Source organism: Phalangium opilio, unplaced genomic scaffold (assembly GCF_054372755.1).
Source record: "Phalangium opilio isolate 3A_F unplaced genomic scaffold, DU_Popi_V2 ptg000088l_1, whole genome shotgun sequence".
Taxonomy (NCBI): domain Eukaryota; kingdom Metazoa; phylum Arthropoda; class Arachnida; order Opiliones; family Phalangiidae; genus Phalangium; species Phalangium opilio.
The window spans coordinates 2,483,129-2,509,652 of NW_028324193.1; the positions used below are offsets into that span (position 1 = coordinate 2,483,129).

At 39.4% G+C, this 26,524-nt stretch overlaps 3 protein-coding genes across 3 annotated transcripts; 1 reads left to right on the forward strand and 2 right to left on the reverse strand.

Annotated features, from left to right (window-relative positions):
• Positions 1-3,766: 3,766 nt before the first annotated feature.
• Positions 3,767-5,811, forward strand: LOC149649055 (uncharacterized). The gene is made up of 3 exons (XM_089849503.1): positions 3,767-4,386; positions 4,459-4,686; positions 5,073-5,811. Exons 1-3 carry the CDS (start codon positions 4,118-4,120, stop codon positions 5,248-5,250), a joined length of 675 nt encoding a protein of 224 aa, XP_089705629.1. The 5' UTR covers positions 3,767-4,117; the 3' UTR covers positions 5,251-5,811.
• LOC149649056 (uncharacterized) lies at positions 5,294-8,435 on the reverse strand. Its single transcript, XM_089849502.1, has 8 exons — positions 7,580-8,435; positions 7,395-7,521; positions 7,122-7,335; positions 6,694-7,060; positions 6,464-6,628; positions 6,215-6,401; positions 5,579-6,154; positions 5,294-5,517 (listed from the first exon to the last, which is right to left on the reverse strand). Exons 1-8 carry the CDS (start codon positions 8,060-8,062, stop codon positions 5,330-5,332), a joined length of 2,307 nt encoding a protein of 768 aa, XP_089705628.1. The 5' UTR covers positions 8,063-8,435; the 3' UTR covers positions 5,294-5,329.
• A 10,896-nt stretch (positions 8,436-19,331) lies between these two features.
• LOC149649057 (uncharacterized) lies at positions 19,332-25,898 on the reverse strand. The gene is made up of 3 exons (XM_089849504.1): positions 25,841-25,898; positions 25,447-25,634; positions 19,332-25,026 (listed from the first exon to the last, which is right to left on the reverse strand). Coding segments are annotated over exons 1-3 (471 nt in total). The 5' UTR covers positions 25,843-25,898; the 3' UTR covers positions 19,332-24,745.
• Between the last annotated feature and the right edge of the window lie 626 nt (positions 25,899-26,524).

Below are 26,524 nucleotides of genomic sequence, written 5' to 3' on the forward strand. Positions count from 1 at the left end.
TGTTAGGGTCATAGCCCTAGCAGTAGTAGTAGGCTGTAGGCAAGGTTCCTAAAGAATAAAATAGCAGTATGGGCTTTAGGTAATTTCACACGTATTTGAAACTAAGGCCTAGAGGTCCGTGCACTCGAGCTAAAAAACTCGCGGATATTTTAAATCCTGAAGATCCTGAAGTTTTTTGTCTCTTGACAGCACGTACAAAGCTACGTTACTTAGAGACCTAGGTTTGCGCGTGCTGACAACCGATATTGTAACAGAGTATATACAGAATAAGCTGTCGTTCGAGATAGGTAGTTGCCGATCCTATAGCGTGAAAACAAATTTCCTCACGCGCAATCTTTATCCATGTTGAAACTTTAAAGTCGCACGTGCTGGCGCGTGATGCTAGGCTGCTAGCCCGTGGTTTAAAAATAACTTTTTTAAAATCTAAACAAGAAGGTTAACTTGAAGCGGATGCGCTACTGAGCCTTCACAATCACACTTAGCTAAGCTTATGTCCGGCTCCCCTTGCTCTCTAATCTTAAGTTTTTATATTAAGACTTTTTTAACCTCATCATAGATTAGTTGAACATGAGTGGGATAGGTGGCGTCTCATAGTGCACCTTTGGTGAGCGCCCCCTATATTGAGTCAGGCCTATTGCTAGGGCTATTTAAAGTCGGGTCAGCTGTGTATTGGAGTCAGTGTACAGTTTCATCTTGGTGCAGTCTGTTAAGCAGTCTGTTTCATTAGTCATCATGATAGTATCCTGATAGAGTGGCAGTTTATCATGGATAGTTGTTGGTGTTAGTTGAGAGTTAGTTAGCTAGTGCGGTAGGCCCTAGGCCGTATTCACCTTCTAAGCTAAGACCTGTTTAGATGTAGGGTAGATTAACCTTCTACGAGGCAATCCAGTGATATAGTCCGTTATGACTAGTCTTCACGCGTTAACTCTCTCAGTTCGTGCCATCACTCCAGTAGACCTACTTTGGGACATAAATGGCTCTACTTTAACCCTAGTAAGTGATGCTTTTAATTTAGCTACCTCCGAAAGGTTTTTAGACTCATTCAGTGAGTCAGGCCTCCTTGCGTAACACCTTAAGCCTGGCCTCCCGTGTAAATGGTATGAATCGTCCTAGTCTGTAAACTATGTATAAACTGAGACTGCACTATCCCTTTAAATTTTAGGCGGTGCAAAAATTGGAAAAATTAGGGTGCCATAGCCGAGGGTAGAGTATGGAATTGGCTAGACCGAGTATGGATAACTCATAAGTGAGCTTAAAATTTTACAACTCAAATTAGGTTAATGCAATGTAAAAAGCTCGTTAGGTTGCGTTATAAATTTACTTACAAATTGCGCCCTCAACTCGTCACTTTTCAGTTTTTCTTCAAGTTCCTGAAGGTCATCATTTGATGTTAAGGGAAATGAGAAGTCAAATTCCACCGCAGGTGCTTCAGACGTCAAGACATTTTTATCATTTTGAATGTGCCTCATTAAACTTTCCAACATGGACAACATTTCGTTAGAGTTTACTTTTAAAATTTCAAAATTTCGGTTCACATTTCGATACCAATCTTGATCGAATAATAAAAAATTAAATATTTTTAGCCTTGTGGAGACTTAGTTAAAACTTCTTATGTTTACCTTCTTTAACCAAAACCATGCCAGGTGTCAAATCTCGAGAACAGGATTTTTCCTTTTCGTTGCTATCTTCAGTGGGTCTTTTCATTCCAGGGTTTCGTCGCAGGTGACCTGTATAAAATTAAATATATTCTCAATCAACAAAGGTAAACAAAAAATAAATGAGTAAGGAAACTCGTTTTTGCATGATTTTCACTCACTATTTTTACTTCCTGAGCCAAACTGTTGATTATTGACGCACGTCACTCCTATAAACGAAAGTGCATTAGTTAATTGTTTAAATTCAACATTACTTAAACCTTCAATTTGCCGTACTTTATGGAGACAAGTTGGAGTCTTTGCTAAGGGCTAATCGATCATCACAGGCTGAAGTTCTGGACATTTCAGATATGGTGGTATTAAGTAGAGTACCTGCAGGTACATTGTCAGAATTTTTATTTGAAGAGTTACGCAGATCGACATTAAGTTCATTTTCTGATACACTTCCTCCTTTTTGACTTGAATGCGTTGGTGAACTGACTTATAAATTAAAATAAAACTCATTATGAAAATGATTTGCAGGGTAAAACAATGAAAACTCACAAAGATTTAGGTTCTTAGTGTGAGAAGAAAATACAGGCACTTCAGGAATGGGTGAACAATGCGTTTGGTCATCGCTTTCGGATTCCTCAGAACTTGAATAGGCTTGAGAAAAACGTTTTGATGGCTTCTTGTTTCTTAAGCCTCTACCCTTATCTACACCGCTGTTTGATTCATTATTCTCAACGCATTTAATTTTCTTTACAGCAACCTCGTATGTATCTGTATTTAACCAGAATGAAAAGAACATTTAAAATATAGTTATAAATGTTTGGAAAAGATGAGGACTAACCACAGCGATAAAGTATCCTAATATTATATGTTGGCCAATTTTCATTTGGCGATGCGTTTCGCTTTGCCAATTTTGATCCGTTACTTTTTGGAAACGAACAAACTTCGCCTTCTTCATCAACCCAAGCCTTTGGTACAACTGCAACACTAGCCGTTCCCAAGAAATCCACAACAAGAAATTTGTCACCTGTATTAGTCATTTTCCTGGAAAGAATTGCGAAAAATGACTTTAAATAGTGGAAACAGAAGCATAAATATAGAATAATAAAAGCAAATTAATTTAGGTGGGAAAAGCTATAATGGTTTGCAGGAATAAATGCATGCTTCAAACCCATAGCTATATCCCTACCATTCTGATGCAAAAGATCGATGAGGGGCCACTCCTCAGCAGCACCGATAATTTGGTACTTCTGGACTTTTCGCAATACGTTGGAAACTTTCCACGGCTTTAAACTTGATGAAAGACCACTAGCCTTCACAACACCAACAAGAGATGAGGCGCAAGGTTTTGAATAAAAGTCCTCAATTTTTTTTCAAATGTTCGGCCAATAATAACACTGACACCATCTTCATTCTTAGCAATGTTCTCTACTACAACATATGACTTATCTTCCACAACGCAACAGTTATCACATTCACGCACGCCTATGACAAAGCCATTCAATTCGACTTTTTTAAATTGTGGACCACCACACCCAGGGAGAAGGGGACCATTACTGTGTGCCATTTTAAAAGCTGGACTTGCATCTTTAGGGACGTTGTGCTTCTCTATGTTTCTTTATTCGTGTATTCGGTTAATTATTTGTTTTAAAGGTCGACCTGAATTGCTCATTTTCTTTTTGATCGTTTGTAAATAGTTCTCAAATACGAAGGTGCTAAACGTGTCTAGTGAGCCGTAAGTTTCAACATCATTTGTTATGTGAGTAAGGCAATGAACGTTGTAGGAAACTAAATGTCTCCCATAGATGACTCTAAAGCTTTTGACAAAGTAATCCAACAGTTTTCTAGCGAAGTTTATCATATCAACTGAAAACGTTGCAGATGCTAAAATACGAATTGCAACATGGAGACAAATATAGTGCTCATAGTATTTTTTCGGAAGTATATCTGCTAGAACTAAAGGTCCTGAGTACAGCAAGAACTGTCTGAATTCGGTGGCTTTCCAATAATTAATCTCCGTTAAAGACCTAGGCTTTCTAACGAAGTCTGAACAAGTTATTCCAGAAAGTGACAGAAGCCGTAAAGATACCTCCGATATCTGAGCAGGCCTCAATTTAAAGGTATACAGACACAAAAAATTCGAAGGTGGTTTTATCTTAATAAAGAAATGCCTTGGGGACCTATAAATTCGATACAATAGTATTTTTTAATAAACTGATCCGATAATTAAGCAAATTCTGAAATTAAAACTGAACATTCAACGGCGGCGGATTTTGAATTTTGTGGGAAGGCGTGATTTAAACGTGACGTAGTCAGACATAGCAATACAGCTTATTATTATTGGCCCGTACTCTGGCGTTTACTTATTGGCTGTTTTTCATCACGTGGTATATGTTATGTTGGACGAAACGCAAACTAGTAGTTTACAAGTATCTATCCGTTTTATCTTTTTATGAAAATATTAAATTATTATGGGAACCTCAGACTCCTCGGAGGATATTTTTTATTCGGATTTATCTAGCGATAGTCATCGCGAAGCGTCTCGCGAGTCGAGCTTTTATGAGTCTGAAAACTCGGAAGATAGCGACGGTAATAATGTAAGCCTTGGCGCGTCAGAGAGTGTGGTGCATGGGGTATTACCGTATCAATTTGAACCATTGGCATCATCCTCGGATGAAGATGTCAGTGGCGACTCAGGAGAACCCCCCACCCAAAATCCAAGATTAGGGAACACTGATTGGTAGCCTTTATTTTCTCTGATTTAGTCGATTTTAATTACTACTGAATTAGTTAAACATTTATGCATATAAAGGTGCACCTGTGGATTTTGCACTGTAATGGGCACTGCTGAAGAAAGCGTTTGTTGCCAAGAGCAAGAAGCGTTAAAGGATTTTTTAATTAATGGGCCATGTGTAACCCAGCACGAGGAGTTTGATGAAACTTGTATAAGGCGTAACCAACTCAGATTAGCGTATCTTGAGTTTGTTAACCCTAACGGCGGTAATAGATATTTAGAGCCTCCCGAAGGCTTCATACACAAGTACGATTAAGACGAAGTTGTCTTTTGTATCAAAATGTTTCTTACAATGTTTAGGAATTTTATTTTATTTTTTTGTGTGTTAATGGTTTGATCCCAGTTCAGGGTTGCCACGAAATTTTCGGACTCAAATTCCCTGACTCCGTGATTTTGGGGTTTTTTCAAACATGACCTCCCTAAAACGCACACCCAGCTGTATAGTTGAAACAAATTCCCTGACTTCGTTAAAATTCTTAAATTTCCTTGACTTTTCCCTGACCTTTTCGATCCATTTTGAAATTCTTTTACTTTCCCAGGTTTTCCCTGACCCGTGGCAACCCTGCAGTTACCGAAACATTCCGATCTAGGTAAACAGAAGAGCACTGAGTATTAATTTTACTTATTAATAGGACTTATAGATATGTTGCTTATCGGAGGTTTATGCGATGGATTTACTGGTTTTTGCCCAATACTCGCCTTCCTATACCAAGTTGCGTTATTAGCAAAATTCGAGAAGCTTACCCGTCAGATGAGTATTGTGGTTTTAAGCATATCAGTGTTAGAAATAGGAGAGGAAGACGTTATTAAATTAAAATATATTTAAATGTGTGAGAATAAAATTCAAAATGTGTGACATGTTTAAAATATATTTATTTTTTTAATAAGATCATTTTTTTTCAAATCGTTTTGTTTTCTCGTAAGAGGATACAGCATCAGCTTTTAAAGGATGTGCGTACTCTGAAGCCAAAGACTGAGGCGCTTCCCCTAATGCAATTAATGATGATTCGTTTCCTTTCTTATAAGTTTCCGTTGATACCAAAATGCATGTCATTTCCATAAGATTTTCCACATATTCTAGGTTAGCGAAGAATAACCTTGTAGTTATGTAGATTCAATCAATTTAGATCGTATTTACCATATGTTGACGCTGCCATTATTGGTCTCACAGAATATTCACCAGCTTTATACTTAGGGAAGAAAATGTTCCACCTCCGTTGCCCATTTTTTGTGATGGCTTGTAGTTTTTGCGAATTTTCGTTATAGTGAAGAGCTGCCAAATATAGGCGAGCTTCCATTCCGTGAAAAGAGTAGTGAGTATGCTTTGGAGCAAACTGCACAATAACCGCGTGAAAAGCTTCAACAGAAGAAGTCTGGCGCACCCAAGCTAGCTGTCCAATGTCTTTGACGAAACTGTCAACAATTTGCTTTAGGGTGGCGTAGGCAATGTCGCTAATTTTCAACCATTTTCTTGGTCTATCTTTGGCCTTTCCGAGGGGACCATGGGCGCATTTTGGAAATGGCTCTCCATGACCCGAGTGTTTGTTTGTTGTGTGCCGTAATATGGACATCCATTTAGCCTGCATTACCTTCCCGTCACCATCACTAGAACTAGCGATCCAGTACAAGTGGTTTTGTATGCTTTTACTCCATTTCAGGAGGACCTCCATGCTCTTTTTCTTTCCACAGGCTTTAGAAATTTTTGACTTCACAGCTGAAATACTTTTTTTATTTACATATACACCATATATTATTGATCAACCAAAAAACTTACATTTTACCAGATGCCAGACATCAAAAAGATGGATAATTTTTGGGTAGTTTTTCCTTAGGAAACATCGGATTTGCTTGTGCCTGTCTATTACTAAGTAACCAATTTTCAATCCTTGGTCGCAGAGAAACTGAAGCCCTTTTTTGCAGCCTTCCAGTTCCATCGCGACACTATTCTTTACTTGATTGCTCTAAAAAATGAAATACTACCTCATACAAGATACTATCTAACACAAAGGAAGAAGAAGGTTACTTGAAGTAGTACAAGATGAATGACTTTTTTAATTTGGCTTTCCAAAAAGCAGTAGCTCCCGTATTTTGCGCAGTAACCAGGACTGTCGCACCTACCATCACCTCCTAATTCTAGGTTTCTTCCACGCAGAGAGTCTAAAAGAGTTTTTTGTTCATTCAGCCACACCTGTGAATATATGCATTAGTAATCGCAAAGTGGATATACTTTGAGCAGACGAATTCTTAACCTACACTCTTAATTGCGTGAAAGAGATACGCTTTTTGTAATCTGTAGAATGTTTTCAAATTAAACATGGTGATACCAGCAAATTCAAACATTCTAAGTGCTTTTGCTGGATTGTGGCCGGAAAATAATATTGCAGCTGCTGTTATCACATTGCCAGCTGGCAACCGCCCTATTAGGGGCTGGCTATGCCACGAGTGTCGGTGATTTCTTTCGCAATGAGTCTCAATAGTGATCATAGATCCTCTGATTATTGACTTCACAGTACATTTTGATAAACACTGGCAGCACACTAAAAACAACTGAAGAAGAGCCGTTTCAAAAACAATAAACTTTCGCTCTGGAGCTGGATCTATTCCATCTAAAACCCTAGCCCTAGCAGGGAAAAATTTTTTAGCTGGTTAGTTCAAAGATCCTTCTAATTTATTAAAATTACTCTTCCACGTCTTCTTCTGCTATGGATGAGGGCTGGAAACTAGAATCTAAAGGATCTAAATTCGCTCCCGCATCCATTTCCTCCTCTTCTTCAAAATCATAACTATCGTGAGAATGATGTGTTTCAACAAATTTCTTTAATACATCATCATTGAAAACGTTAGTCTGCGTAGATTTGTCAGTCATATTTGCGGGTCTCAAATATACCTGACATCCTATGAACAGAAAACATTTAAGTTTATTCATTTATTTTAAATTTTACATAAAAACCTACTTTTGTCACTTTGAGATTTTACAGTTTGTGTCCCGAAGGTTTTCGCAAAAGGGGAAACTGTTAACTGAGTCCCTTTACTCTTTGATTTTGTAAGAGTAACAGACTGAGGTCCAGCTGATGAGGAATCCTAAAATTTCATGTTTTACTTATTTATTCTTGAGATAATTGTCCTGTATATTTCTCACCAAGGATCTAGCCTTTTTTCTTGGTGGTAATTCAGCCTCCAAGTTTTCAGTTTCCATATTGGACTTAATCTCATCATGTTCAAGAACATCTTCAGTTGTAACTGTAGTGTCTAATGAACTTATTGAAGCCGACGCACAAGCTTCCATTGATGGAAAAATATCTAAGTCAAGCGAACTAGTACCCGCTTCTACTAACTTCGTAGCGATAAGCGTAGGGATCGCATTTTGGGTTAAACGTTTTGAACCATATTGAAGACTAGGGTCAACCAGGATTCCAGGTTTGTGTTCGTAAGAATCAGTGGTAAAATGTTCTGAACATACTCGACCATTCGTCTTAATAGTACTTTCACTGATCCCAATGCTTTTAAACCAAAGTCTTCGGCGTTCTTCATTATTTGGAAAATTATGGAATAATAATCCGGGATACTTTGACTTGTAATTGTTTCCACAATTAGGAACAACACACTTATATACTTTAGTCATGTTGTTTTCAAACTTAGCTTAGTTGAAATTAAATAATTTAAAAGAACTCACGGAACGCTACCGATAACCGAACCCTAAGCCTAGGCTTTTACGTCTGTGACTAGTCAAATAAATTTTCGGAATTGTAGATGGCGTCTGCTAGTGCGCTAGTTTTGATGACGTACTCAGGGTATGCCGGATATTTTTATAGAGGGAAATTCGAAAAGGGGTGGAGCCAAAAGCGAGTTAATCGTAGTTTTTATACAATTATTTTAAGGTTAATACATCTTTTTATGTAAAATAAAGTGCATATTCGAACTCTACGTGCCTTAATACATAAAATAAACCACTTTGAAACGGAAAATAAGGCTTGTAATTTGTAACGAGAGTAACCCTTTAAAGATGCTACTTTTTCCTTAAATCCATAAGGTTAGCAACTTACGCATAACCCGAAGGCAAACCAAATGCATATAGTCTAACGGAAATCCTGATATCATTTTCAAGTCTGGTATTTCTTCTAATATTGAATAACCTATATGGTGTTCCTCCTCACAGTAAAAAAAGAACATTCGAAATTGAATGTTTCAGCGTTCAATACCTTGCCACTGTGGTGGTTCTCCTTAGCAATCAAATATTTACGCATAAAGTGGTATTCAATTGTACACGTTAACGAAATGTTCATATTTGAACGCTAAAATTCACGCTAACGAAGCATTCAGATTAGGTCAATTTGGCATTCAAATATGATTGCACTAGCATTTTAACGAGAGCGTTTTGGCGTTCAAACGAGATCGTGTTTGGCGTTCAAACGAGATCGTGTTTGGCGTTCAAACGAGGTCGTGTTTGGCGTTCAAACGAGGTCGTGTTTGGCGTTCAAACGAGGTCGTGTTTGGCGTTCAAACGAGGTCGTGTTTGGCGTTCAAACGAGATCGTGTTTGGCGTTCAAACGAGATCGTGTTTGGCGTTCAAACGAGGTCGTGTTTGGCGTTCAAACGAGATCGTGTTTGGCGTTCAAACGAGATCGTGTTTGGCGTTCAAACGAGGTCGTGTTTGGCGTTCAAACGAGATCGTGTTTGGCGTTCAAACGAGATCGTGTTTGGCGTTCAAACGAGATCGTGTTTGGCGTTCAAACGAGATCGTGTTTGGCGTTCAAACGAGATCGTGTTTGGCGTTCAAACGAGATCGTGTTTGGCGTTCAAACGAGATCGTGTTTGGCGTTCAAACGAGATCGTGTTTGGCGTTCAAACGAGATCGTGTTTGGCGTTCAAACGAGATCGTGTATGGCGTTCAAACGAGATCGTGTATGGCGTTCAAACGAGATCGTGTTTGGCAATAAAAAAGCGTGTATGCAGCTGAATTACAGCTTAAATTTTTTGTACGGGTTGGCTTATTGCCAGCATCTTTTCCTTGATAAGGAAACCTGCGCAGAAGCCAGTTAAAATAACACCAAGAAAACCATTTTTCTTTAACCGAATATGATATAATTAAGTAAAGAACATAGGAAACCACGCCTTCAAAAAGATCATGCGCTAAACACGGCGCTAGTCCTGGTTCGCATACATGAAAATTCTTAAAGTCATTGAAAGAGGAATTAAATTTAATACCGCGGCTCACATTCAAAGACGAATTACGATTGAGTACTTCAAGATCTTCATCGTATAAACGTTTGGTTCTTTTATCTTATGACATGAATTCGTTTAGGTTTTCAGCCGATACTAAGCAAAAGCGACAAATATTTCCATTTGCAAAACTCTTTTGAAAACCACCAATCTCGTTATTACCAAGATTGTCTCCAAGAAGGCTAACAAGATTTAATTTCAACTTTTGTCCTCGCTTAAGATGGAGTCCCTCGTCTTCTAATTTTTTCAAATCGCTCACCAGTTTTTGGTATCATTTTCTAATCCCAAAAGTATTTATGTTTTTGTCGTTATTGAGCGAAATAAGCTGAATGTGATCAACCGACGAACGAAATTCTGGGGGAATGTTAACAAGGGTGTATTATACACCCACAATTTTGTGTTGGCATTTTGCTGATCCAAGTGGATTAACAGTTTCAAAAGCGTCTTGAAAAATAAGAAGCTGAATGGATTTTTCACCATTTTCTAAACAAGATTTTTTGAAGATGTTTCCATCACTTATATCTCTAAGAACTTGATTTTCACCAGTTCTATAAGTCGGCTTTGGAACTGAATAATTTTTTGGACAGCATTATTTAATAATAGTGCGGAAAGGGACTCCTTAATAGGGACATAATGGTAAAACATTTTAACACCTTCCGAATAGCCCAAATAAAACCGGAATTGGGTCCACGTAATTTAGTTGTTGGAAAGTTAACGAAAATACCCTCAAGGTTCTTACACTATAATGAGGCTCATGTAATAAAATATTTTTTTTGTAACATTTTCAAGACTACCCATGTAACAGTAAGTAAGAATTAATCAAATCCACCTTCGTTATCTCCATGTTACGTAATTGGTTTACAAAAATTAAATATAAAAGATATATACAGGGTGTTTCTGGCAAGTCGGGGACAACTTAAGGGGGATATTCTCTGGGTGATTTTCTGTGGAACATTTTGCCGTCCGGGCCACTGTTTTCAAGTTATGATTTGAAAGTTTTAGGGTTGACTCCTTACATTTAATTAGCATTGTCATTCAGTTTCTTAATTACTTTCTCCGACGATAGTTCATTAGACCTCATTCTCTGTACAGACCCTAACTTTATATCCAATCCCACTGCCAACCCGCCCTTAGGATCTAGCGCCCACAACATAATTGCGTTTATTACTAATCTGTCTAATACTCATAACCTGGAAAGTGTGATAAACCCTCGTTCCTAGCATTCCTGGAGACCGTTTATTGGGACTTACTACTTACTTTAGACAACCTAGATTCCCTTTGGAGTGCCTTCCATTCTGTTGTACACTCATGTATTGAGGCCTTTGTGCCCTTCCGTACCTTTCTTAAGTCTTCAAAACCATGCCCTCGTACTAAGCGTTCGCGCCACCTTAAGGTTACCGCCTGGCGTCGCCTTCGAAAATACAAATCTCAATGTGCCTCTCCCCTTATCGTAGCTGCCAGTCTCACTGAATATCGTAGGGCCCATTGTGTATTAACCAACCACATACGTAACACAAACCGGAAGTAGGAAGCTACCCTTGTCTCCCAAATAGCCTCTAACCCTAAATCCTTTTACGCCCACATTAATAAGTTCCGAAAATGTCGATTTCCTCCCCTCCAACTACGTAAGTCCTCTGGTACCTTTACCCACTCTGCCATTGACAACGCCACCCTTCTCAATGATTATTTTGCTTCTACTGTTTCTGCTCCAGAGGTGCCACCATTTCCACCCCCTCAAGATTCTCCAACTTTATTGCCCGCTCTATGTAGAATTCTTCTCTCTCTCAAAACCAACAAATCTCCTGGCACCGATGGTCTTCACCCTTAAATTCTTCGCACCTTCGCTTTACAACTCTGTCCCCCCACTTGAACGTATAATATCTGTCTCCTTCTCTACTGGAACCCTACCTGGACCTTGGAAGGAGGCGAATATTACACCTATCTACAAAAAGGGTCTTAAAACAGAAGCCTCTAATTATCGCCCCATTAGCTCCCTCAACCAAGAAGCCAAAAATGTAGAGATCTTGGTGCATACCCAATTATAATAATACCTCAATAGTGTAAATATCTTCTCTCCAGCTCAGCATGGATTCCTGTGCAAACATTCATGTTTAACCAACTTACTCGTAGCCACCAATCAATGGACTGCTTGGTTAGATGAAGGCTTTGGCGTTGATGTCGTCTACCTCGACCTCGCTAAAGCCTTCGATAGTTTCCCCCACGATAAATTACTACATGCCCTTTTTCTAGCCGAAGTTACTGACCAGGCTCTGAAATGGTTATCCCACTATTTGGCTGACCGCCGCCAAAGAGTTGTCACACAGGGTCAGCACTCTCCCTGGGCCCCCATTGAGAAAGGTGTCCCCCAGGGTTCAGTTTTAGGTCCATTATTTTTTAATGTATTTATCAACTCCCTCCCTAGTGTTGTTAAATTTTCGCAAGTTTTGCTCTTTGCGGATGACACGAAGCTATCATCCCGTATAAAATCACCGTCTAACTCTATAAACCTTCAAACTAACCCGGATTCCATAGAAGCTTGGGCCTCTGACCATGGCCTCAGCTTCAATATTAATAAATGCGCGGTACTTCACCTAGAATCCTCTAACCCGTGGCATACTTATCGTCTCTACGGTCAACCCATTCGTGCTACCCTGTCTGAATCTGACCTAGGCGTTACGATGGACCCAACCGTTAAATTTACCTCCCACACCAATAAAGTCTCTAAAAGGATTTATTCCCTATCAGGTTTAATTAGACGTAATTTTAACAACCGTTCCCCAGCCCTCATTAAATCCTCAACAACGCATTGGCCCTGCCTATTTTAGACTATGCCTCCCCTATTTGGACACCATCTTTCTCCCTTAGTATTACTGCCCTGCAGAAAGCCCATAACAAATTTACGAAACTAACCCAAAAATTAGACAAACTCCCAGCCCCTTCTCTATTAGAAAACCTTAAAATTGATCCCGTCATTATCCGCCACAAAATAAACAATCTATATTTACTTCATGACTTCTTTAACAACAAATTGGCACTTAACGTCGAAACTCATTTCCATCCTGCACCCTATCCCCCCACCCGTGGACACTCCCTCAAACTCTCAAAACCACGCGCTTGACGTCTATCCGCCAACATCATTTCACCCACACTGTCATCTCAGATTGGAACGCACTCCCTGAATCTATTATTTCCTTCTCAGATAAATCTAAATTTCGCGTTATCGGCCCACTTCAATAATACCCCAAATTGACCTGAAGTCATATCGTTTTTATTTTGTATTTATCTTTTTTCTTTTCTAATGTCTCACTAAATCGTTACTCTCTCTTGGCTGTACTAACCAAGCTCTAGTGGCTTACCTGTACCTAACTGGTAAATAAATAAATAAATAAAAAAATAAATAAATAAATAAATAAATAAAATATGGAAAACTTAAGGGTACCTAACATTAGACCTTAAATTAACGGCCTCGTTTAGTAGATATAGAAATGATTGATAAAAAAAATTATAATTTCTCTAATTACGATTAAAATCCAATTTATTGAAGAGAGCAGCCGCGCCATTCTTTAAAGTCACGTGAAAAACACGCACACACGCCGTTATTGGCCAAATGGCTAGCGAATAGGAAAGTTAGATTTCTATACTGCAGACGACGATATTTATTGATATATTGAAGGGTTGACTTTCAGCATAGCCCACTCGATCACGCGCATCACGACGTAAGCTGCTAGCGCTATAAAAGCCTGTTAAATCGGCCAAAACGTGCCACTTTTGGATTCTTGGCGGGAAATTCGAAGTCAGCGAAAACTAACATTAAGTTCTATAGGAGGAGGTAGGTTTCTTGGCCAGATCCTCTGTCCTATTGATCGAAATGAGCTGAAATTTTAATTAGACGTGTCTTTTGACGTGTGTTTATATTCTAAAAGCGATTCAAGCTTCTAGAGTGGATAGGTTTTTTTTAAAAAAATTATTTTCATAGCCAAAATGATGGGTTCAGTGATAATACTGAATATATCTTCAGATCTACTGGTCCAAATGTCCTGAAATTTTAATGAGAGGTGTGTTACAATCTATTATATTATATTAAAAAGGATTCAAGCTTTTAGAGTGAATAATTATTTTAATAAAAATTTATTTCCAATGTCATAATTTTAAACTAAGTACTTAATGCACAATATCTTTCGATCTAATGGCCCAAATGTCCCGAAAATTTAATAAGAGCTATGTTACAATCGATTATATTTAAAACGATTAATATCCGATGTCACAATTGTAAATTAAGTACTTACAACCTTTTTCCACGATAAAAAAACCAGCCCCATTCTACTTGTCCAAAACTTGCCTTTTGGGGAGTAATAGATTATAAAACTTAGACCTCTTGAACCAAATTTCTATGATTTGTAAACATGCAGAGGGGCAGATGTCGCGAAAACCCTTGGCGATTTTTAAATGTTATCCTTACTTGTTGGGCGGGGCATTTAAAAGATTAATCGATTAAAATATAAAGTCTATCGTCAAAATAAGAAAAGTAGACAAATGCTAAAACAAAGCCGGGAGTTTGGCGAACTCCTGTAAGCCAAGCTTCTGGTGAGAATTAGCGCGAGCAGCTTACGTCGTGATGCGCGTGATCGAGTGGGCTATGCTGAAAGTAGTCTGCAGTAGAGAAATCTAACTTTCCTATTCGCTAGCCATTTGGCCAATAAAGGTGTGTGTGCGAGTTTTTCACGTGACTTTTAAAAATGGTGCTGCTGCTCTCTTCAATTTTTGGGTCAATTAATTGGATTTTAATCTTAATTAGGGAAATTATAATTTTTTTCAATCATTTCGATATCTTCTAAACGAGGCCGTTAGTTTAAGGTCTAATGTTTGGTACCCTGAACTTTTCCTTTAAGGAGTCATCCGTAAAATACTCAAATATTAATTCTAAATTGCCCCCATAATTTGTGCTAGACTTGCCAGAAACACCCTGTATATGATACGTTCACATAAAGAGAGAGACTAGGAGGACTGTTTCGTGCCCCACCCTACATTTTGGCGCGAAAACGGTTAAGAAGAGAAGGCGGTTCATAATAGCGCCATTTCTTCTTACTTTGAACAACGTAATTTAAAGTGAAATAAGAGATATCAATAAACAATGTGAATCTGAAGAATTAACTCTGACTATACTATTAAAAGGGAAACTGTTAGAAAATGAAACGAGCTAAGCCTAGAAATAATACGACTGGCGTGGTTTAATACAAAAACAGAAGTAGTTTTATTACCAACGAACGAAAGAGAGAAAAAAGACTGAAACATGAGTCAACAAGAAAAACTTTACACTTTTAGTTTTGCAATACCGCGACCTCTGTTGCACGAGTCCGGCATTTACAGTTCAAAACTTGACCGCGCTTTCGGTGGTGTCTAACATTTCCCCTTGACGGTCTCGTGGTAAGGGTTCGCGTAATCCCAAAAGTTCACTGTGCTCCTTCACATGATGGGCACCAACTGGCTTCGTTAACATGTCGGCTAAATTGTGCTCAGTGGGCACGTACTGAAAGGCAATTTTTCCTTCATTGACCATTTCTCTCAGAAAAAAATATCTTAAGTCAATATGTTTGCTTCTGTCGGAAGTAATCTGATTTTTCGCCAAACATATCGCACCTTGATTGTCCACGTTGATTTGCAGTGGCTCTGTGACTAACACCTTCTCTCCGAGTTCAGTGAGCAAGGTCCGCAGCCACACCCCTTCCTTGGCTGCTTCGCACATAGCCAGGTATTCGGCTTCGACAGTAGAGAGAGCCGTCGTTTTCTGCTTTCGACTACACCATGACACTACTGTTTTGCCTAGTAGGAATACGTAGCCGCTTAACGACTTTCTGTCAACGTTGTCTCTTGCCCAATCTGCATCTGAATAAGCCAATAGTCCGACATTGCCTTGTTGGAATGTTAATTTATAGTTTTTCGTCTTCTTGATGTAACGTAGAACGTGTTTAACGCTCTTCCAATGTTCTTCCGTAGGTCTCTCGTTGAATTGGCTCAAGTACGTAGCCGCGTACGCTAGATCTGGTCTTGAAACTCCTGCGAGATACAGGATACTACCCACGGCTGGAAGATAAGGTATTTGTTTACTTTTGGGTTCCTCTTCAGCCCAATCCTCGTCAGAAACTTTCTTCAGTTTGGTTCCTGGGTCTAATGGAGTTGATAGCGGGCGAGAATCGCTCATCCCAAAGGTTTCCAATATTTCTTCAGCATACGCTGTTTGATCCATGGCCATCGAGCCATCTTCTTCTTTGTGGATTCTTACTGACAGTATTTGATTTGCTTCCCCTAGATTGTGTACCTCAAACTCTTCTTGCATTTTCTTGCTAAAACGGTCTGCTGTTTCTTCGTCTTTTACGATCATTAGGGTATCGTCGACATAAACACCGATGAGTATTCCGTCTTCTAGATTGTAATAAATACACGGGTCCGCTTTCGATCGAGTTAAACTTGTTTCTTTGAGGAATCGGTCGAAACAATCATTCCATTCTCGTCCTGCTTGTTTTAAACCATATATGGTTTTCTTTAACAAACAAACGCAGTCTTCCTTCCCGGTTTCATGGAACATTTCTGGTTGCTCCATGTAAATTTCTTCTTGGAGTGTTCCATTGAGATACGCTGTTGTGACGTCTAACTGTCGTATTTGCCAATTCCATTTTGTTGCGAGGGACACGAGTATTCTCAGTGACTTCATTTTCAAAACGGGTGCGTAGGTGTCCATATAGTCTTTGCCAGGGATTTGGGAAAATCCTTTAGCTACTAACCTAGCTTTGTAGCGCTCCAAGGTGCCGTCAGCTGCATATTTCTTTTTAAATACCCATTTTGATCCAATTACCGTCCTATTTGTAGGTCGTGGTACTAATTGCCACGTTTGGTTATCCTGAAGATGACCAAGTTCCGTTTCCATGGCATCTTTCCAGTCTTTGGCATCTTCTTCTCTCATTGCCTGTCCTGCGGTAAGAGGATCCGGTTTTGCGCTTAGCTGTGTAACACTTTTTGTTCTGAGCAGCTATCCTCTCTGATCTTCTCGGAGGGTCGATGTTGGGGTTGGTCTTCTTTCGTTTGTTTTTCTTCTTGCTTGCTCCCGCGTCTGTCTTCGGATCTTGCGTCGTTACGGGATGTATCAAGATGTCTTCCAGTGGTGTTGATACCTTCTCTTGCTGAGATTCATCTTGCGATGGTACGTTTTCCATGTCCATATCATTTGCGTCGTCTTCGTTTTGAGTACTTTTGTCCTCCGATTTTTCTTCTCCGAATATTATGACTTCGTCGACGTCTTGCTCTTCATTTTGTGAACGCAGTGCTTCTTTTTTCTTTAGAGGAAATATTAATTCATCGAATACGACGTCTCTACTCACAAAAACTTTGTCAGTTTCCGGGTTCCAGAGTTTATAGCCTTTTACATCTTGTGGATACCCGTGTAAAACTGTTTCTTCTCCTTTTGGATCAAGTTTAACCCTTTTGTCCAGTTTACTTCGTGCAGCCAAGACTCTGCAACCAAATGTTTTTAAGTGGTTCAGTTCTATGGGCTTTCCGAACCATAGTTCTTCTGGAATCTTGTTGTCTATTGCCTTTGATGGGCATCGATTGCGAAGGTAGCATGCAGTGTTCATCGCGTCGGCCCAGAAATACTTCGGTAATTTCCATTCAATCAATAGACATCGCGTCATGTGCATGAGGGTTTGATTCATTCTTTCAGCTACACCGTTTTGCTGAGGAGTGCCAAGGAACGTTAACTGACGCACGATACCATACTTTGCCAAGTAGTCGTCGAACTGCTTGCTAATATATTCGCCGTTGTCGGTTCTTAGCGTTCCAATTTTCAATCCCAGGGCGTTCTCTGAGCGTTCCTTATATTCTTGGAGGTTTTCAAGAACTTCGGTCTTCTTTTTCATGAAAAATATTGATGTATGACGTGTAAAATCATCAATAAAGGTGGCGACGTAGTTTGCACCTCCCTTTGATTGAGGTTGTATCTTGCCAACCACATCAGAATGAATCAGTTCTAAGGGTCGTTTTGCTCTATTTGCTTGTCCTGCTGGGAACGGCTTTCGTCTAAATTTTCCCAACATGCAAGTTTCGCAACGTTCGTCTTCTTCGTATGTTCCTTGAACCTCTTCTTTCAACAAGTGTTTCAAGGCGTCGTCATGAAGATGACCCAATCTTCTATGCCATATTGCTTTATCAGAAGCTTTCGCCAGCTATATAAGGGGGGATACGATTTCTTCTTCTATTTTGTAGAGGCGGCCCACCTTCTCCGCAGTTAGAATTATTTCGTCTTTCTCTTTGATAGAAGCCTTGCCATCTTTAAATTCTATGGAGTAACCCATCTCTTCGATTCGTCCGACAGACATCAAATTACCGTCTAAGTCAGGAACATATAAAACGTCTTCTAGCCTGATGATATATGCGTCTGTTTCGGCTTTCGGTTTGAATTCCATAGTACCCTTTCCTTCCACTGATATTGACTCATTATTAGCAACTGCTACGCTCGATTTGAAGTCGCAGAAATTCGTCATCTTCGGCTTTTGTGATGACATGTGGTCAGTCGCCCCACTGTCAAGAAACCATGTGTTATTGTTAGTGTCGTCTACTTTCCGGTTGCCCGAACACAATGCTTTGTGAGATTCCAACTTAGTGGCTTTCTTTGCTACATTTTTCTGTCCCTTTTCTTCGACATCAGGACATTCCTTTGCTATGTGGCCAAACTTACCACAACAGTAGCATGTAACGTGTCTGACAGTGCCTTGACCTCCAGCTTTCTTCACACTGGTTTGTTTGTGTTGTTTCTTCTTGTTACCTGCGAACTCTTCTCTGTTGCGCAATATAAACGCTTTACTCAAGTTTGCTTCCTCAGCGCTATTATTGCTTTCTTCTTCTCTTCTGTCTTGTCTTTTTTCTTCAACTGCAAGACGTGCCTTTACGATTTGTGTTGTGATGTTGTTTACGTCATGTTCCAAGGTCAGAATAAGGGATTCATAGGACGTTGGTAATCCCATCAGCATGACTAAAGCTACTTCTTTGTCTTGAAAACCATATCCACATGATGTTAGTCGTCTGTGTAGGTCCATGATTCTTCCCAGATACAGTTGAATTTTTTCATCCTTTTTCTTATTGATATTTAAAAAATCTCGCAACAATTGCAATACATGTAGTAAACCGTATTTAGTATGCATATCTTCAAGCGTTTGCCATGCATCTTTAGCCCTAACATGACTCCCAATATCGTCTAAATAATTGTCTTCTACTACGAGGTATAAGAAAGAAAGTGCCTTTTCGTTTACTTTCCTTTCGGCAACAGTCATTGCTGGTCCATATCCTGGATCTATGGCCTCCCAGACAGCTTTACTTATCAACGCCGCTTTAGTCCGTATCGACCAAGTATGATAATTTGCTTTATCCGCCGACAATCTTGTTATTCTGAATTCGTCATTTGGAGTCGTCATTGTTCTTTGTTTCTTTATGAACGTGCCCTAACTTTCTAAACCCTTCGTTATAACTCACTCGTTTGTTTTCCGTCTTTTGCAGCAATTTATTAATTAACTTAACGTTAACTTAAACTTCAACTAATTGTGAGCTAATGAAATCGTCGCGAGCCCATAACCTGTTAGAAAATGAAACGAGCTAAGCCTAGAAATAATACGACTGGCGTGGTTCAATACAAAAACAGAAGTAGTTTTATTACCAACGAACGAAAGAGAGAAAAAAGACTGAAACATGAGTCAACAAGAAAAACTTTACACTTTTAGTTTTGCAATACCGCGACCTCTGATGAAAGAGTCCGGCATTTACAGTTCAAAACTTGACCGCGCTTTCGGTGGTGTCTAACAAAACACACTGAATTTTCTTTTTCTTTTTTCTTTTTCTGGTTTTTTGTGGAGCTAGGGCGCAGGCCATAGCAGCTCCTTGAGGCATATTTAAAATTTGACTATAATAGTACCAAGGAAACAGGGACATATTTGGTAGGTATGGGCCAGATTGAAAAATTAAAGTATACATCAGAGTTAAGAACAGTTACATATTTGAGAGGTGGGTTTTTAGCTTAAGTTTAAATGATTTGACAGAGGTCGAATTAATAATATCATTGGGAAGGGAATTCCATAAGGGAACAAACCCGGTAAAAAATGACTGTTTAACGACGTTGAGTCGTGGACGTTTAATGTAAAGTTTTCGAGAGTGACCGCGCGTGGAGGAATGATTAGCTTCAAAGTAAGGTTGGGTGGGATCGGAGAGGATATTAAATAGGAGGATGAGGTCAATGGTATCCCAGCGAGAGTGGATGAAAGGCCAGCCCAACTCTTCAAGTCGAAGGTCTCGAGGAACCCCACGCAGGGCAGGGAGGATCTTGGAGGCACGTGCTTGGATGGAGACTAGGGATGAATAATCCTTAACGAGATGTGGTCGCCAAATCGGGGAGCAGTAGTCAAATATGGGTCGCACAAGTTGGTTGTAGAGGAGGGTAAGGGAGGACTGGTCGAGGTACGAGAAATTTCGGCTAAGAGCCCCGACAACGCTACTGGCGCGGGACGCAAGCTTGGCGCACTGTTTGGTGGCGGATAGGTCAGAAGAAACAATGACGCCTAGGTCCCGATGGTCACTAATGCGTTCTAACCTGGAACCATTCAGGAAATAAGGGAATATTCACATAGGCAAACTTAATTTTCCTTTCCAGTTGCCAACGCTACAATTTCGTGAATGCAACACTTCTGTCGTCTGACACGCCGCGCCCAAGTCTCCACTCTACAGGCTACTTACTGCACAAAAAACTGGGCAAAATTTTATTTTTTGTTGGCTTTTTCGAAATAATCCGAAGAAGCGAATAGAAGTTTCTTGAGTTTCCTCTTAGAATTTATTGGGTCACGTGAGTGAGTGAATAGTTTTTCCGAGAGGTCCGCCATTGAAATCTTAATGGTAGCCGACAATGGACGAGAAATGGACGATACTAAAGGATTACTTCATATTATTCACCCCCACGAATGAGAAAAGAATGTTTTCTTTCTAACCGGTCCTATCATGGACAATAGGCATAAGGAATGGAACAGAAGTCATACCCGGTGGGGATGAGAGATAATCATGTTATGTTTAAATCAAAATTAGAATGGCTCGTGTTCTATAGATAGTTATCACTAGTCGATGGGCAAGGGAAAATTCATACCATCTTTCTCATGTTGAATAATACACAAAGCGTCTCTAAAATTCTGAAATCTAAAAATTAAAATTAAGCCTAAAATTAAAATTACGTCTAACATTCAATAATTAAAATTAAAAAACTCAATTTAGTTAAAAAAAGGCCTTAAAAAAAGAACATGCTAGTAAAAAATAAGTCTAATATTAAGAAAAACAAAAATATTTTTTACCGAAATTTTCAATTGTAAAGAATAGAAAATTTAAACTGTGAAGAAAAACATGTTATTGTAAAGAAGCACGCTTCTAGAATTTTGTCAACAACAGCGAGAGGCACGCTCGCAAATACCCAAGAAAGCTCGTAACTAATTGGTAGTTCACTATCAGCCATGGTCGCAATACCCCAAAAAGCCCGTAGATGATTGGTCGAAGCTTTCAAAATCGAGCGTCCCCCTCTCTCAGAAACTTATAAAAGGTTCTCGTTTCCAATTTAAAAAACACAATTTTTACAATTCCCGTTCAATTGATACAATTTTTATGAGTCCCCAATTCCCAATTTTCGGACGAGGTAAGACTCAATTATTGTTAAAGTCTTTAGCAATATGGTTAAATTCAGTCTTTTTTTTACAAAATAAAGTTAGTTTTTTATAAAGTTTAAAAAAAAGCGCATCAATTATTTCAAATTATCGCGATTCAATTCAAACAATTAAAATTCAATTAAGGACGTACGTTTCAATTCGACTCAGTATTTTGTTTCAGTCCGGAATACTGATATCAACGTAACGCGCCTAGCTCTCCCACAATTAAAATTACACTACGGTCAATTATTACGCGGTGCAATTACTACCCATCGTGTTATTTCTTTCTGGTACTCGCGTACCGGAATACCGATAGTTTTCACCTCACTTGGTCGTTGCTGAGTTACTAATCACTCGTGAATGCAAATTAGACCCTATTTCAAAAGTATCTTTATCTGTGAATTAGACTGTTCTCACAAGTTTCTAGCAACACACAAGGAACGTCAAATATCTCGTTAGACTTCGAGTTTGGAGCCTTATTAAATTACGCATAGCGTCATCAGTGTAATTCTAGTCCTTCTATTTAGTGTTTATGATTCCTATTCGTTTCACAAAAATTTCTTTCGAAGACCCACACCTCGTTTACTAGGCTCCAAATCCCGAGAATGGAACGAAATTTTCAAAACCGATAACAGTTTCAGAGGGGGATGGGGCATTTTTAATCAATGTGAAGTATAAATAAAAATATTTTCGCTTATGATGCCAGCAGATCAGCTCTCTCCTTTTCATTAGGAGATACAAAGAATTTACTCTATGGGCCTCAAAAAATTATAAAATGAATGGGATACAAAAATCACTTACTGTTGGGATACCTGTTTTTATAATCAAGTTTCACACTCCTTTAACAGGGTTTGGGGTCAGATTTGCTTTTCTGTATTGTTAAAACCATAGATCTTCGTTCATTAAATGATAAACCATTGATTTCTGACCAAGTCGCCAGCTTTTTTAGATCTGATTGAAGGCAAAGAATATCATCATAGGATCGAATCAGACGAAAGATCTTAAGATCATCAGCAAACAAACCCAGCTGAGAGGAGAGTACATCAGGTAGATCATTAATGTAAAGTAGAAATAACAACGGACCCAGGACACTCTCTTGAGGAACCCCACTGACAACAGGAAGGAAATCACTTAATGAATCCTCCACCCTAAGTGCTTGGGTACGGTGGAGAAGGTAGGACTCGATCCAATGGTAGATGTTATTGTCTATTCCAAAAGCGCGCAACTTGGCCAAGAGGCGATGGTGGGGAACATAGTCGAATGCCTTGGCTATATCAAGATAAATAACATCCACCCGACAAACGCGATCAAAGGCTTCAAGCCAGGTGGAAAAGGCGGACAAAAGATTGGTTTCTACCGATCTATTGTTTAAGAAGCCATGTTGAACTGGACTAAGGTAGGGATTCACGTGTAGTAAAAGGGCGGAATGGATACATTTCTCTAAGACCTTACATATCGCCTAGGTCAGACTAATGGGTCGATAATTTGAGGCATCACTTTTATTACCCTTACCCTTGAAGATGGGAGTAACGTGAGCCATACGCCAATCAGAGGGAAGAGCACCTTCAGAAAGAGAGGTTGTAAATAGAATGTGCAGTGGGCGGGAAAGGGTTGAAGCGCAATTTCTTAGGAGTCTGTTGGGAATGTCATCAGGACCAGAGGCGCTTTTAATATCTAAGTTATTTAGAATTAAGTGAATGTCACGAATAGTAGGACAGAAATCCATCATCGGGCACTTGAGGTTGAGGTAAACTTGTTAGGTCAGCAGGGGAGTAATTAAAGTTTTTAACAAGGGTTGTATTTAAATTCTTCGCCATAAGTAGAGTAGAGTCAGTTTTCGTTCCATCCGGTAACTTGATATTTAGTCGAGTAGGTGGACTACGTATCTGCTTTCTTACAAAACGATAGAATGCTCGAGGATTTGTTTTAACGGAGCGTAGCTTACGAGCATGGGCCTTAGCATTGGCATTGGATAGGAGCGTCTTCACGAGTTTCATCTGGGCCTTGTAGAGGGGCTGGTAGTGATCATAGAGCGACTGATAACTAGTACGGTTGGCAAGTTTAAGCTTTCTCCAGAGACGTTCTTTTTTACGGACTGCATGTTTCGTCGCAACGGGAATCCACAACCGCGATGGGCGTTTAGTAGCCGGATCATAAAGCAGCATTGATTTAGATTTAGAATTAAAAAGGGTTGATTTGAAGAACGTCCATGCATCAATGTTGGAAAGAAGGGTGTTAAGCAGGACGTAGTCACCCTGGCAGTAGTCGTAATCACGTAGTTCAACCCATAAATATTCATCGTAAGATGTTGGAATACTAAGTTTGTGGTAATTGAGGGAGGTACGTAGATAGATAATAATTCCACCCCCGTTACCGTCAGTTCGATCTTGACGAAGAGTAGCATATCCAGGTAGGTTATAAACTGCATCATCAAGGTGCGCTTAAGCCCAAGTTTCGGTGATGCAGATGCAGTCAGCATCCCATACTTTTGAGAGGGCCAAAAGTTCACTTCGTTTTCCATAAAGACTTTGGGCGTTAAATACCGTAATTTTTAGATTCGAGGCTGAGAGGTTCCGGAAGAGTTTAGGGGAAGTGAGGGGATGCTGGAACTAGTTTTTTGGAGGTGAAGAGAACGCTGGTAGAAATTGTTTCGGGTAGGTGATGCATGAGCTGTTTGGGAACGAAAAAGGTGCTTGTAAAACAGTGACGAGAGGTGGTGTGGGCTGCAGATGCATGGAGTCAAAGTCAGGTTTCACTATTTGGCCCTGACGGATAAAGAAACCAACTTTCCCGTGAGAACGGCGCTCACGGAGTTCAGCAACCAAGCGTCGATGAGCGTCACGTTGTTCAGCAGTACGATCAGGGGTTACGGTATCAGCAAAATCATTATGGTGTCTTCAATTATTAACTCCTCTCACAAAATACTGGCGATGGGAGACAGATTGGAACTTGAGACGCAATGGACGGTTGTAGCCCTGGCGATAGCGACCAAGACGCGTGACCAGAATGCGTTCGCATTGAGAATGAGAAAATGCCAAGTCTTGGAGAATTCTATAAGAGAACCAGCAGTCTTCTATGTAGTTATCAGTGTCCGGTACCCCAAAGAGCAACGCATTATGTGATTAGTGACATCAGGCAATATGGGCTTTGAAACATCTGTATGCCTCTCATTAGCTTGAGGTTGACTAGAAAAGCTGGAGGAGAGGGCCACATCATGGGAGCTCCGTACCATAGAAGGAGAATTATTTTGCTCCTGAGGCTGATGATGGCTTACTTTTAGAGAGGAAATCTCATCACTCTGGGCCTCAACTTGTTCTGTAAGAATGATGGAGAAAGATTTAAGGGAGTCCATTTCTTCCATGATTGAACTAAGAGATGGTGAAGTTATTAGCTACAGCTCGGAGACAGTTAAGTTGACCTTCAAGCTCTTGAAATTCAGAACGACAAGGAACTGAGTCCTTGAGGGTTTGTAGGGCCTCCTGTAGGTGGTGTGATGTTATGCCGGGTAACGAGGAGGGGGAATGTTCATCCATTGAGTTTTGGTTGGAGTCGAAAGTAAGGTTGACAAGTTTTGTAGCCAGAGTTGTATAGTGCATAGATAAAGTGGCAAGTTCTTGGTTGGTGGAGACGAGTTTGGCAGAAAGTTCATCTATGAAGGCAAGTTTTTGAGTGATGAATTCATTCTAAGCTTGCAGTGGCGGTAAGTCTATCGTTTTGATTTGGTGAAAATCATGAGTAAGGTTAAGGTAGTGAAGTCCGCTGATAAAGTGGTTAGTTCTTGTTTAGTGGAGACGAGTGTGTCAGAGATAGAAGAGAGGGTTGCAATGCAAACATTACAGAAGAACACAATCTTGTCACATGGGTGGCTACTATGTAGGTCAAATAACACTTAGACACATTAACACATGCAATATGGCACCATGAGAAACAGGCCTCACACTGAAAGGACTTGTGAGTGTCGTCAACAGTTAGCAAGCAGGACGAGCAGGTGGCAAGGTTTCTCTTCTCAGATTGCTTTGTGGCACGAGTACGTTTGGAGGATATAGAGAACGATGCCTTAGGACGTCACCTTTTTCCTCCGCGTCATCATTCTGGAAATAGTTGGTGATCTTCTCCCGCATTCCATAGAGTTCGTAATATTCTTCCTCAGTCAACGTGATTCCAGTTGAGTCGTCAGTCAAACCCAGTCTAACCTTGCAGTCAGGTGTAACGGAGATGGACTTGGTTGAAGATATTTCGAAGAAATTTGTAGAGCCCCTAAATAGAAATATGGAGATTACTCAGTTAAATTCATCAGATTTAAACTCTTATTTTCCTAAAACATAACTATTAGTTCATAATAAATTTAGGAACTACAACATATAATTTAAAGTCCTTAATATAAAAACTTGGAATAATTTCAGACTTTTACATCTAAATAAGTAAATATTAAAGTTATAAATAACAATAATAAAAGTACTTACATTATAGTTTGTCGTCCTGCTGTATAGAGTATTTCACTTGGAGAGAGCGTGGTTAGCTGTAAAATGATTTTATCTTTGGGGGTGTCGGACCTTTTATACACGAGTGAAAGATAACTGTATTTCACATTGATAAAGCTAATATTTTGAAATATCTCTAGTTACGATAAAGGGTTTACTTGAAGTTTAACTTAAAGTTTACGACATGTGGAAAGTACACTGTGTAAATCCATTGCCAATGTGTACAACCCGAGGCATGTATCAACATCTCTTATCATTCATTAAAGTTTGCGACATTGGGAGTTGTTGTAATTATGTTTATCTGTCAGTGAACTTGAATGTAAACAAGCGTGCTTTTTTTAATTTCCCGCCAAATTTTCGTTATGGTACTGATAAGGATGTAAATAAATATTTTTGGGGTGTTTTATTGACCACCTTTTCTTGAATATTTAAATTGATATGATTAAAATTAACCATTTTGCTCAACAAGTGTATGAAATAAGATACGTTACACCGTTATAAACCAATACGGCTATGATTTGAATTGGACATTAATTCTAGGAGAGCGGTCGCTCTCTTAGATTATACTTCATACTGCCTCTAATGCATAAGGAGGGTTTTTTGATTGGCCGTATCGTTTTTCGAATTGTGTTTGCTGCTTTGAAATTTTACCAGTGAACTAAAATT

What these genes read in the sequence shown, in the direction of transcription:
- LOC149649055 (XM_089849503.1), top strand. Translation starts at nt 4,118, where the DNA reads ATGGGAACCTCAGACTCCTCGGAGGATATTTTTTATTCGGATTTATCT. An exon ending in AGATTAGGGAACACTGATTG is followed by an intron (nt 4,387 to 4,458) that starts GTAGCCTTTATT and finishes ATGCATATAAAG; the next exon opens with GTGCACCTGTGGATTTTGCA. An exon ending in CCCGAAGGCTTCATACACAA is followed by an intron (nt 4,687 to 5,072) that starts GTACGATTAAGA and finishes ACTTATTAATAG; the next exon opens with GACTTATAGATATGTTGCTT.
- LOC149649056 (XM_089849502.1), bottom strand. Translation starts at nt 8,062, where the DNA reads ATGACTAAAGTATATAAGTGTGTTGTTCCTAATTGTGGAAACAATTAC. An exon ending in TCTTTCACGCAATTAAGAGT is followed by an intron (nt 6,629 to 6,693) that starts GTAGGTTAAGAA and finishes ATATATTCACAG; the next exon opens with GTGTGGCTGAATGAACAAAA. An exon ending in AATGGCAGCGTCAACATATG is followed by an intron (nt 5,518 to 5,578) that starts GTAAATACGATC and finishes TCGCTAACCTAG; the next exon opens with AATATGTGGAAAATCTTATG.
- LOC149649057 (XM_089849504.1), bottom strand. An exon ending in TGATGACGCGGAGGAAAAAG is followed by an intron (nt 25,027 to 25,446) that starts GTGACGTCCTAA and finishes TTGCCTTCATAG; the next exon opens with ATGAACTTTCTGCCAAACTC.